The 13,655-nt window shown below is 47.3% G+C and overlaps 1 protein-coding gene across 2 annotated transcripts in view; it reads left to right on the forward strand.

The window, feature by feature from the left end:
* Positions 1–13,655, forward strand: part of PLXNA4 (plexin A4) — a 705,695-nt gene that overhangs the window by 617,064 nt on the left and 74,976 nt on the right. For both annotated transcript variants that reach the window (XM_066633821.1, XM_066633822.1), the window contains one exon: positions 7,190–7,349. In XM_066633821.1, coding sequence (XP_066489918.1) covers positions 7,190–7,349 — 160 coding nt within the window. The remainder of the gene's footprint in view (positions 1–7,189; positions 7,350–13,655) is intronic.

Raw genomic sequence — 13,655 nt, forward strand, 5'->3', positions numbered from 1 at the left:
AAAGGGATGTCCCACACATTCCTTCTTTTGGGATTGATTTCTTCTGAGCCCAGGCACCCTTTCATACCTCTGAACAAATGCAGCCTGCCTGCCTCTGCTGTCCCCTTGCCTTCCCTCCCCAGTGCATGGCCTGAAAGAAAAAGGGAAAGACATGCAACATCAGCTCCACATTGCCTGGTCTTGATAATGTTATGATAGTTGACTTCATGGGTATAGGCCAAGACTAGCTGGTGAATTTTGCAGGAGGTCATCCACAATGTATGCATGCTTTGTGGGATGGGAGGGGGGGAAGGAGCAAGATTTGCCATCAGAAAAGGAAAGCAATCAGGAATTGAGCATAAATTCACATGAGAGCACCAGAGGAGCCCTGCTGGATCAGACTATCAAGTTCCGCATCCTACTTCCACAGTGACCAATGAGTTTCCCCCCATTAGACACCCACTAGCAGGTCATGAAGTCAGCAGCCTTTTCCTCCTGTTGTAGCTCCCCAGACTCTGGTACACTAACTGCCCAACCCAATGGTTGTGTGTGCTGCTGGTACTCGAGTTCCATCAGCACACCAAGCTTTGTGACGCTGTGAAATTCAACATGCTGCGGTGGGCAGGGAGGGTTGAGTTTCAAGGCAGATAGAGCAATTGGCAGATGGTGGACCGAGGGAGAGAGGGGGTGTGTCCTGGTGGCACTGGCATGTGCCAGGATCCTATTCCCATTCCTTTGCACAGTCCCTCCCTTTTTTTCCACCTCAGACTTAAACCAGCTATACAGCTGGCATAGGTCTGAGGAGACACATAGGGCATAAGAGGGCTTAACTGAGGGTAAGAGAACAAAAGCCCTCCTGATTACCACCCCCCTCTACCACTGTGCTTTCATAGCGTGGCTGCATTGGCAGCATTATGGGGGATAGGATTGGGGCATGAGTCCCCTGTCTACCAGTTAGACTTCTGGTAGAAGTCAAAAAGACTTCTGGAGGTCTGTATGTAAGTTGGAACATACATAGCTCAGAACATTCAGCTCTTGCCAGCCCACTGCTATAGTGCCCAGTGGTGTAGCGAGAGCAGTGCAAAACACTGAATCTTTCACAGCACTGACAGTAACATGTAAGCAGCCCATCCCCTTGCCACCTGAGCCAGTCAGGGCAGTGAAAATGCGGAGGAGCACTTCCACATTGTTTTCACCACTCCAACCAACTCCAACAGCAAGGCAGAGGGACCACTTACAAGGCACTGTGAAAGACTTAGCGTTTTGCGCCCCTCTCACTATACCACTGATTGTGCCTGCATGAAAACACCATCAAAACATATATTACACCTGCTTGAAAGCGCCAATGCAGCCTACATCCCTCTACCTCATGTCCCAATCTCCCAACTGTTTTGGCCTCTCTGCCAGTGGAGTTGCACTGACATTCAAGTGTTGTCTGAGATATATTGGCACAGTGTTTGTTTTTTTTCTGATACTGCAGAGGTATCTGTGGTGCCTCTGTCAGTGGGCAAGTTTTTACACCAGCTGGCATACTTGGAGATGCGCTGGTATACCTTGAAGGTATACCAGCATTTAAGTATTTAAGGATTGGGCCTTAAATAATTTCTTGTACAGATCTTCCAGATCATTTTTGTTGCTTATTTCTGCCCCTTTTCCTACTCTAGAATGTCCTTTATGAGTTTAGGCAAACCACAAGTTTACACAGTATTCCAAGTAGATCTACATAGATCGATGCATAGATCGGTACATAGATCGTTGTAATGCAGGCTGTGTTATTTTCAAGTTCTTTTCCAAAAAGAGGCATAACTTGCCTATATCTTGATTTGTGCCTGAACAGTATTCTGATTCTTGAATTTGATACTGTCTATATCAGGGGTGCTCAATAGGTAGATCGCGATCTACTGGTAGATCGCGAGGCAAAATGAGTAGATTGCGCAGCCCTGTCTCTCCAAACTGTTAATATGTCAGTTTCGTCTAGTGCAGGGGTGCTCAATAGGTAGATTGCGATCTACTGGTAGATCGCGAGGCAAAATGAGTAGATCACGGAGCCCTGTCTCTCCAAACTGTTAATATGGCAGTTTCGTCTAGTGACTAGACGAAACTGACATATTTAGCTGACACTAAACTGACACTGAAACTGACACTTTAGCTGCTCTTCAGGCATGCAGCAACAAAACTGACGAAACTGACTAGACTCTAGTCAGTTTCATCAGTTTCGTGGCGCTGCATGCCAGAAGAGCAGGAGCTAAAGTGGGTGGCGGTGGGAGGGGGAGCTGGGCTGCACTGGACTGAGGCGCTTCCTGGGGCTCCGTAGCAGAAGGGGGGAGGGGCGGGAGTTCGAGATGGAGTTGCTCTGATGGCGGTTGCCGCGGGAGGCCCAGAGTGACCCTCCCCTTCCCTTCCAGTCAGGTCCAGCCCAACCCAGCCCAGCCACCCCTGTAGGAGCCCAGAGGTAAGTGCTGCGACCACTGCTGCTCTTGGTCGGGGCTGACAGGTGAGACGACCCCCCTGGCCCCCCCGCCGCTGTAGGAGGAGGGCCGGTGGGAGCAGTGTCTCCCTTTCCGAGCAGAAGCCCCCAGCCCCTTCCGAGGAGGACCTGCGATGCCTCCCTCTCCCTGCTGGTCTCGGGGCGCAGCCACAAAGAGTTGGGGGGCGGGGAGTGGGGAGCTCCTCCCCCCGTAGTGCAGCAAGGCTGGACATGTGCCTCTTGGGGGGACCTGTGGCTGCCCCCAGTATGTGGGGTGGGGAGAGAGGAGAGGCCTCCTGTGTGCTTCCTGAAGCATCTGGTGGGCCACTGTGGGCACAGGAAGCTGGACTTGGTGGGCCTCCTCTGACCTGGTCCAGCAGGGGCTCCATACATCAAAAGGGGTGTCTGTCAGATGCTTCCTTCCCCCCTGGTAGATCTCCGGGCCTTGCTGGGTTTCAAAGTAGCTCTCGAGCTGAAAAAGTGTGAGCACCCCTGTTCTATATCTTTCCAAGGTTTTCTCTGGTAATATGATGGCAACATTTTTTGTAATTACTTGAGTTTACTTTGATGACTTGCACTGAAGTGAATCAGCCAAGGATGCATAGTCCGGACAGTAGGTGCTGACAGCCAGCCTCAAGCACACTTCCAAATGTTCATCAGTCATGGTGGAAAGGTAGGAAAAGGCTGACTCACATAAATAAGTGGAGCCCTTCCTGCCTCAGGTGCTCTTATATCCCTGAGGGCCCTATTGCCTTCAAGTGGCTGCAGCTGTGCAGCACACTCTGCTGGATGCCCAGGCCTTACCCTTAAAGGGGCCACTGCTGACACCACATCTACCTCCTCACCAGATCTTCCTCGATTCCAATACAAGTGGGGGGGGGGAGCAGATCTCTATACAGACCAGTGCAAAAACAGGGGAAAGGTGTGGGGGAGGGAAGATCTCTGTATAGACATCACAGCAAGACCAGTGCAAAACCCCTTGCACACAGAACCAACAGATGGAAGTTGGGGGGGGCAGATCTCCACACATACCATTGCAAAAGCAGGGGAAAGGTGTGGGGGAGGGAAGATCTCTGTATAGACATCACAGCAAGACCAGTGCAAAACCCCTTGCACACAGAACCAACAGATGGAAGTTGGGGGGGGAGAGAGATCTCCATACATACAAGTGCAAAAACAGGGGAAAGGTAAGTCAGCCCCAGTAGAGTCAATGGGGCTCACTCCCAGGGATGCATGGATGGGAGAGAAGCCTGCCAGCGGCTCCTCTCCCAGGGAGGAGCCTGCCAGGTGCTCACTCCCTAGGCTCCCTGGGCTCGCTCCCTGGGCTCACTCCCTGGGCTCACAAGCCTGCCAGGGGCTCACTCCTAGGGATGCGTGGACGGGAGAGAAGCCTGCGATCGACTCATTTCACCTCAAGATCGACTGGTAGCTCGCGATCGACATATTGGGCACCCCTGTTCTAATCTATTGAGCTGCCCCATTCTCTAGGCATTCAAATGCATGATTCCACACACTTACAAACTGATTCTTTACTTGGGCTGTGAGCCCACAGACAGGGGTAGTTTGTAAGTATGTTGATCCTAATGAGACATACAGGTAGAGATGATGGCATATTAGGGATGCCACAGTAATCTGACTGGTTCCGTTTCCATTGTAGATATTGCTGCTTCACTGGTGAAGACAATCTCGATCTCCTTCATGTCTGATTCTATCCAATTTACTTTCCTTTGGAAAATGGTTGGATCTGGGTGCACAAACTCTTTCTGCTGAGACATTATCATATCCCGACTAATATGATTTGATTTGATAGTAAATATTCCAAGAAGTAATACTATAAGGTGTGTGGACACCATTTCCAAAGTGTGTGAAATTTAAGGAGTACGCATTTATTTGCTTTTATTTCTGAGTCCTTTTTCACTGTTCAAGTTAATAACAGCAATGGAAAAATGAAAGGCTGAGCATCCAATAAATACCTCTGATTGAGCAGCTGTGTTTCCATTGTGCTCATACCAGTGAGCTAGAGTCCAAGGAATCCTGCCACATGCTTTGCATTTAGCATTCACCAGAGGGCTGTATGTGTCGGTGGTGGGGAAGATTTTGGTGTGGAGGCAGAGGCCTTCATCATTAAGGAAACCTTTAACCTGCCCATGCTAGAGTGAGACATAACACTAAAAAGCCCTGCATTGTTATCTAGTGATTAGTTAGAGTAAGGGCACAAGCTTCAGGCCTGCGTTTGCCTTCCAGATTCTGAAGAGGTTAGAAAAGTCTTTGGGGCTTGGAAAGGCTTGCAAACATTTCAAAATTCTGCCCCCACTTCTTTATCAAAAGCCAAGGGACTCAGTCAGAACAGATCTTTACAGGCACAGCATAGAGCTGGGGCAGAATCTACTGGGTTGGCATTCTGGAGGAATCTGGCATTCAAGGGTGCAGAATCCACCCTTGAGGTAGAATCAGGGCTGGAGTTGAGGCAGAACTCAGTAGTTTAGAGATGTGGTGGAGTTTATAGGCATATTAGACCCAACCAGTAGTGACAAATGTTGCTTCAACAAGTGAAATGCTGGAGGCTTGGCCAACCCCACTTCAGAAAGTCAAAACAGGGTGGCAGGAAAGACTTTGTCCTTGACTGTTGCAAGGGATGCTGCAGTTTTCTGATGGCAGAAGAAGGGCAGAGTCCCAATGCCAGGGTGTGCATGCATGCTTATGCATGTATGCAATGTTTGTGAATAGTTGCAACATTTGTTTTCACTGGTCACATCCACAGATTTATGTGAGGACACTGCTGCCTAGAGTGAGGTGGGGAAATCATTGAGAAATGTGGCAGCTATGCTCCTCCAGAGCGCTTCCATCAAGTTTCTTCAGCTGAACTGGCCAATCAGGCTATTGTCTGATGAAGGGGTGTGAAAGGAAGCTGCACTTGGAGTCCTCACCCTCCCACAAGATCAAAATAAAAAAATGCTAGGGCTTTGGGACAAGGATCCTAGATGGATGATGTGGCAACATGGGAGCAGGCCCCTGCCTGGGCAGTATCTGGACCGGAGATTGCCTGCACACTCCCTGTTAGCCATTTTGAGCTGCCCAGAGGACAAATATAAGTAAAGGTGCCGAATAAAATGGTAATTCTGCTATTGCTGAGAGTGTCCTCATCTCCCATGTATTCTACAAACCACTACAAAGAGGGAGCATACCACATAGAGCATACTACATTGGCAGGAGGGCTACATCATCTCTCTGACACTGTGTCGGGGGCTGAGGAAAAAAAAAAGAATTAATTTACATTTCAAATTTGAATAAATTTACATAAATGAATATATTAGAAATGAAACCTATACAAACAAATGAAGCAATAGCTCAAGGTCTATAAAAGGCCTTGCATAAAGCAAGGCCAGCCTTTCCTTTGCTGCTGCATCATATACGTGAAACAGCAAGCATTGGAGGGAGCCCTCAGCCCACAGCTCACGCAAGATGTCAAATAGTCGCCCTCACACTGAGAGCAGTTGTATGGGCCAGCACAGGCTTCAGCAAGTCTCCGGAGGGCCAGAGGCTGATTGAGGGCTCCCCACAGGCCAGATTGAGAGTCCCCAAGGGCCGCAAATGGCCCCCGGGCCAGGATTTGGACACCCCTGACATAGAGTGAACAACACCTGGCTCACATTGTTGGGCTGCAGGTTCTGGGTTGGACTCTACGGCTGCGAATGGCTGCTTTAGCTCTCCACCCCTTCCCAATTTCCAGTGCATCCCTCCTCTGCCTTTCAAGCAGCAGCAGTAAAGTTTTGTTCAAAATCTTTCTGGTATGAATGTTGAAAATGAAATTGAATTTCCAGTTCATAGGGTTATCTCACCAGAATCCACACTGTCATTAATCCTTACACTCTGCTGGAGAGCAACGTATTTGAAGGTATTTCTGTCCCCTTTGAGAATTTTGTTTTTGAAAGTTTCTAAGGGTGCAATCCTTACTATCAGTTAGACTGGTGCAAGTCCCTTGCACCAGCCCAGGAGGGTCGCAAACTTGCCATAAGGCACATTTGCGCCTCCTTGTGTGTCAGCTGGGCCGGCACAGGGATGCGCACCGGCCCACGGAGGCCACATCCAGCCTCCATGCCAACACGGAGAGGAAAGACTGCACCAGCTCAGCCAACGCAGAAGTCTGGGGAGGGCAGGGAGGGAGGCGTTCTGGAGCAGCGAGAGGGTAGGTGGAGGACGTTCCAGGGGGTGGGTAGCTGGGGAGTGGGAGTCAGGGCTAGGACCCGGCAGTTATACCAGATCCCAACCCTGTTCCCCAAGCAGCGCAGAGCTGCTCCAAGCCTCCTCGGGCTTGTGTCATCTCCTGAGGTGGCACAAGTCCACAGAGACACATTGGGGCTGCAGTGGCTTACCCAGGAGTAAGGGGAAGAGTTTCTCCTTACCTCTGGCTGAGCCAGTTCTGGCCCCAATCTTGCATTGGATGCAGTGCAGGCCTCCTGGCCCGCCTGTTCCAGCCCAAGGTAGGATTGCGCTGTAAGTTTTGCAAACTCTGAAATTTAGTAAGTCTCCCCCAAACCCCATCTTCTATGTAGGTGGTCCCATTTTGGCTATAATCTTTTTGGCGCAATGGTGGAGACTTAAAAACATATCAGTCAAGGGACGAGATTGTACTCTTACCTAGATCTATATCTATCTATATTAGAAGATAACAAGGCCAGGGACTGATCCCTAACTAAACTAACTTGCTATATATTTTCTTCCCCACAACCCAACCCTCTACAGATCCTAAGCTGTGTGAACCCCGATAATGTAAACAGCCCTGAGATCCCAGTGAAGATCTTGAACTGTGACACTATCACTCAGGTCAAAGAGAAGATTCTTGATGCCATCTTCAAAAATGTGCCTTGCTCCCATAGGCCCAAAGCTGCTGACATGGACCTAGGTATGTGAGTGTCTTCTTTGATCAGTGGAGCAAGATGTACATCCAGGCCTTCCCTGCGTTGGCTGTCAGTTGTTCTAACATGTGTCATCTGAATAGATTGTGATGCTCGGTTTTCAAGTTTTAAACGTGACATGCTGTCACGCATGCATCCATGCTTCTCAGGATGCATCATTAATATTATTGAGCATATTCCTTCTCAACTAAAAAAGTTCACAAACTATGTAAATATGGGCCCGATCCAATCTAGGCATTAGCTGATGCATCTTGCAATTTGCTATTGTAAGGCCTGTGCCACTGGCATGGCAAGTGTTCCTCCATTTAGCAGACTGCTGTCAGTGCAAATGGAAGCTGCACACAGGTGACATCAGCCCGCAGAACCTCTGCTGTCAGTCAGTCACTAGTTGGGGAAGATTGGGGCAGGGAGTGGGCTGGGCCAGGGGCAAGATTAGGGAGGATCACAGTGGCAACTGCACATACTGGTTCCTAATCTCCCTTCCTGGCCTGGACTCCAGAATCTCTTCAGACTTACACCAGCTAAAGAGCAGACATAGGTCTGAGGAGATCCATTGTTGACCAGTGGCCCATGGAGAGGTAAGTAGAAGTGTTCTTTACTTATCTCTCCTGGAATGTCTGGTCTTCTGCCAGCCCATAGCATGCAACACGCACTCCGTCAGTGGAGCTACATGCTCTGGGCTGATGGGGGACAGAACTGGGCAGCAGTAGCATCACTAGGGTTCATGTCACCTGGTGCAGGATACCAATGCGTCTCCTCCCATGCAGTGGGCGGGGCAACATCCCAAGTGATGGGCGTGGTGATGTACCATCACTCCACTCCCACTGGTTTTTTTGTTCTAGCTTTTGATAGAACAAAGATAGAACACATTCTGCATGAAATTACGCATTGATTGATATATAACATGATGGTATTCTTCCAAATTTTGATTTTAGTTATTTTAGTCACTAGTGGTGTCACATCCCCCCCAGGGTGTCAATTTACTAACACCTTATTGCAGCAGTTCTCAAACTTTTAGCACTGGGACCCACAATCTGTCCAAGACCCACCAGAAATGATGTCATGGTGTAAGCGACATCATCAGGCAAATTAAAATAAATAAGTATAAATAAAGTAATACAAATAATTAAATAAGCAGAAGCCAGCCCTGGTCCACCAAGTGAATTTCCTCTGTAGCCTGCCTACAATAACACCCCCCCTCCAAAATCATTAAGGTTTTCAGCCCTACCCAGTGACCAGTTTAATTTAAGAACTTCTGTTTAAACCAGATCACTGTCAGGATCCTCCTGGCTTTGCAAGTCTCAAAAAGTTCACCTTGTCAGCTGAAGCCTCTGTTTTGATCCTTTTTAGTGGTGGGGGGGGGGGAGGCTGCCTTCTGGAGCATTTGCTGAGCTCCACTTCCACCAGATCAGGACCATTCTGGTGGCTTCACATTCCCCTTTGCCTGGCCTGACCACCAGCCAAGGCACGTTTGCTTACTCGCAAGTAAATGCGACTGTGAGGCTTAGTTTCGCTTTCCATAGGGCTCAATACATTCATCTGCTTGGAGGGAGGGACTTCCTTCTCAGGTGTTTTTGGGAGTTGCTTTCATTGGATCAGGACCATTTTGGTGTCCAAGTTGAGAGGAATCTCAACTTGCCCTTTCTGACAGACTAAGGCACATTCACCTACTTGCAAGTAAACGCACGATACGTCTTACTTTCACTTTCCATAGGGATACATGCATTTTTTATTTTCCAGTTTTTTGGCCTTAACTTTTGATAGAAAGGTGATATTTCACTCTGGTTTTTTGCATTGCATTTCTCTCGAAATTCTACATCCAATGGTATATAATATGATGGGGTTACGCCTAACCACCGCGATTTTAACATGTCACCCCCAGTGCACGTCACCCCCCCGTGCGCGTCACCTGGTGCGGCCCGCACCCCCTAGCGACACCACTTTTGGGCAGTAACTAAATAAATTAATGCTAAGTTAATGTTTTAATGCCCTTAATGTTTTGTGCCCCAATTTGCAAGTGGGAAAAGCTATAGGGCCATTTTTGTTATTTGCAGGGAATGGGGAAAAATTTCAGACTATTACTCATGGAAACCTAGCAGTGCTATCTTATCACATAATATTCTGAGAGTCATTGTGGTGGAAAAAGATGTTCACTGCCAGCTAGTTGTCACCTAGAAAAATATAGGCTAGTCTGGCAGGGGATTTTTTTGGGGGGTGGGGGTTTCTGGTGGTGGTGGTAAAGGTTATTTAAATAAATAAAAGCTCTTTCACACACAAAAAAGGCTATGGACATATTCAAATTCGCATATCAGGGTTGGGTTGACTGGGGTTTAATTCATCTTCCTGAAACCTAGCTTTTTATGTTTGGAATTTTTTTTAATGGAATTTTTTTTAATGGAATTTATATATGTATGTGAAATTGGAAACACAAACCATTATAACTAAAACAGTGTTAGCCCTAAGCCAGCAGGAGAGAAAACATTATATATATATAATCATCATCATCATCATATATATGATGAATATTACACACACACACACACACACACACACACATAAAATTTATCAAAACATTTTTCAAGGCATTTTACAAAATAGGAAAACATAAAGTAATAAAACATGAAACATGAAATTGCAAGCACAAACCATTATAACTAAAACGGTGTTAGCCCTAAGCCAGCAGGAGAGAAAACATGAACAGCATTGAAACAATAAAATGCAATGTTGAAGTAAAAGACCTGGTCATATTTGTTTTCACTTGGCACTTAAAACTTATAAAAGTAGGCACAAAGTGTACAGACCTGGGAAGGTAAAGGTAAAGTGCCATCACCGAGAACAGCTGATCAGTGGTCACACTTTCAACTGATCTGACCAGACAGTGGGACCCAGAGGAGGATTTCCCCAGATCACCTCAAAGTATGGGGAAATTTGTACTCACAATGTTCAACCAATAATGTCCAATGAGCAGTCAAAACAGTCGAAAAATCTTTGTAGCACACTCCTGAAAACTCAGCTGCAGTCTTGTGTAGGAACCCAGCAATAGCCACAGAAGAAGTAGAAAGGAACAATATGGTATGTGGGAGAGTGTGTGTGTGTGTGTGTGTGTGTGTGTGTTGGATAAACTTTGGTAGAATTTCAATGTTATGACTTTTACAAAAAAAAGTTGTAGAAAAATCTACTAGATCCAGCCACTTTCAATGAAAGTTTCACTTTTCAGCCCTTCTGACTTGGGTTCTGCAACTGCATTTTTCCCCTTCTCCAGGGATCAGCAATTCCTTCTCATTTGCAGTGGCCATTCGTCAAATCGGTGTATAAAAAAATCCATGTATAAATAGGCTGGACCTGTATTTGATGGGCAGGAAGGTCAGAGATGTCAATCTAAGGACCAAGCCCAGAGCATTCTAGGGCAGCAGGAATCTTCTGAGCCTGCAACTTCCAAGAGTTGCTGGCTGCAATTTGAGAGCTCACATCATACAGGAGAGCAAACTACATGTCCTGGCTGCTGCCCCTTCTGTGTTTTCTGTCCACAGAGAGACCCAATTACTCAGGAGGGTGGGAGGAAAGCGAGAGAAAGGTAATGAACAGTTTTGGTTTTGCTAAATGCAGGTAAGCCGAAGGGCAGAGGACTCTTACCCACTGCAAATGTCATAATGTTTCTCACAGCTCTTCCCAGACACTTCAGGAGGGCTCCTCAGCTCAGCACTGATGTTTTATATCAGAGCTGCATTTTTAAGGAAGGAAAGCCAAATTAGAGTACAGTCTCCCTCCCTCCTGCCACAAAGCAAAGATTTATTTTGCAGTGACTTCGGTGGACTTCCTGAAACAATAAAACAGTCAGCGAATAAAATCCTCAGCCAACAAGAAGTGAATAAAATCCTCAGCCAACAAGAGAACAAGGCTGGGGATACGGAATAGAAAAAATGCACTGGAAAAAAATGCTATCTTGTTCTGACTCATGAGAGTCATCAGTTACTTACAGCCCCATCTTATCTAACACCCCTCTCCCCACCAGTGCAGCTGTACCACTGGAGCTTGTGCTGCATCCTGAAGGGAGGGCAGTCCTGAAGGGGAGTAAGCTTCCTGCATTAGAACAGGTCTACTTGGACTTGTGCCAGCAATTTTACTGGCACAAGTTTGAGTGGGCCCAGGAAGGCAGATTGAGACCTGGAATGTGGATAGGATATTGGTGATGGTGTTACCTATAGTAAGTCATGGTTCCAGTACACACTCTTCTAGTCATTGTTCCACCCCCCCATTCCACCCCATCTCCTCTCCATCTTTTCCTCCTCTTCTCCCCATTCTGCCCCCTTCTTGCCTTCTTCCTGCCACCCATGCTGAATTACTGGCACCAGGGGATGTCCAGGGCCCACTGGTAAGCCACTGCTGCCACCACTCGCTGCTTCCACAAGCAGCCTAACTGCTCCAAACAGCATTTTGCAACAGCTATAAAGGACCTTACACCACTGGAACACTAGTTCTGGCTGTGTAAGGACCACATAGGTCTGTCCGTCTTTCTTGAAATGTTAGCACACTCCTGAGTCAAACACAGCAGTGGTAGCAGTCCTTGGCTTGTTGGCAAGTGCCCAGACTTAATTATGGCACTGCCATAGGCTTCGTTTTCAATTTATAGGGGGCAGTATCAAAGAGAACTGGCCAGTGCCCAACATAAAACGAGGTCCTTCTCACTGAAATGGTGAACCCATGTCTCAACGGTATCCCTTTAGATTGGAAATGAAGAGCTTCTCCATACAGAAAAGCTCCCTGCCCATAGAAACCTATCATGTCAGGGAGAAGCCCAGGCACAGGTTTACCTCCTGTGTTAAAAACTAGGCTTCTGAACGAATGTCTTGGAATTCTTCCGAGAGTCCTCTGAGGTGCACAAGGATTCCTCAGAAAACATGTAAAGTCTTTTGGAAGAAAAATTGCTATGGAAAGGTAACCTTAAGGGCCAGAAGTTTGAAAGTAACTGGCATAGTTGAATAGTTCCAAATCAGTTCCAAATCAGTTCCAGTTCCAAATAGTTCCAAATCAGTTCCAAATAGTTCCAAATCAGTTCCAGTTCAGTCTCTGGCATCTTCAGGTCAAGGATCAGATGGGAGATTATAGGAAAGGTCCTTCTCTGTGTGAGATGGTGGTGAGCTGTTGCTAGTGAGAATAGATAGTATACAAACAGATGGACCAATGGATGGACTCAAAATGGACTCAAAATAAGGCAACTTCTTATATTAGTCTGATGAACTGCTCACCTCATCAGCACTTCTCCCTCCCTACCTCCACACTCCATGCACAACCTAAATTATTCTTTGAGTACTTGACCTAGGGTGCAATCCTGAGAACTACTTGTGCCAGCCCAGGAGGGTTGTAAACATGCCATAAAGCACATTTGCGCCTCCTCTAGAGTAAGCTACACTGGCACATGGAGGTGCGCCAACCTGTGGAGGCTGACACAAGCCTCTGCGCCAGCTTCTTCAGCGAGGCTTGCATTGACCCGGCTGGGCAGGTGGAGGGCAGGGATCCGCTTCTGCTGGATCCCAACCCCGGGGAGTTTGAGTAGCTTCAAGCAGCTCCGCTCTCTTCAGACTTGCGCCACCTCAGGAGGTGGCTCAAGTCTGAGGAGAACCATAGGGGCAAAGGCGTAAGGGTAAGGACGTAAGGGTAAGGGTAAGGGTAAGGGTAAGGAAAAGTTTCCCCTTGCCTCTGGCTGAGCCGCCTTGGACCCCTATCCTGCGCTGGATACAGCACAAGCCTCTTGGTTTGCCTGTTCCAGCACAGGGTAGGATTGTGCTGGACACAACTATTATGTGTCCAGCACACAATATTGACACAACTCTCAGAGTGCATGGTAGCCATGAGAAAGCCATGGCAGCTCCTTCTCCACTGCTGAGCAGGAACTACCCCATGCATGTGGCAGGCATGCCAGTACTGCATACGGAAGCAAGCGAACACATTCAACTCATCACAGGCTAACAAGGACCAAGCTGTTCCAGCAAATGCCCCATAGCTGCCTCATAATCAATGATGAGCAGACCTGTGTGCCATTGTGAGCATATGTGCTCCTACTCCACACAAGCCTTGGGATTAATTCAAACAAGTTCTATATCTGAAGTTTATGGAATGTCCCCTTTCTTGGAAATGCTGTTCTACTTTTTTCCCTAAGTATGTAATTGCTGCATGTGCTAAAAAGATATGCTATCTCCTAAACAAAATATAAAGAATTTGCAGCAGCTTTCTCATGAGTTTGCATTGACAGTGGTTTCTGATTGGAAGACAAGATAAAGATAATGGAATTTTTC

The sequence above is a fragment of the Tiliqua scincoides genome, chromosome 7 (genome assembly GCF_035046505.1).
Source record: "Tiliqua scincoides isolate rTilSci1 chromosome 7, rTilSci1.hap2, whole genome shotgun sequence".
In the NCBI taxonomy this organism is placed as follows: Eukaryota; Metazoa; Chordata; class Lepidosauria; order Squamata; family Scincidae; genus Tiliqua; species Tiliqua scincoides.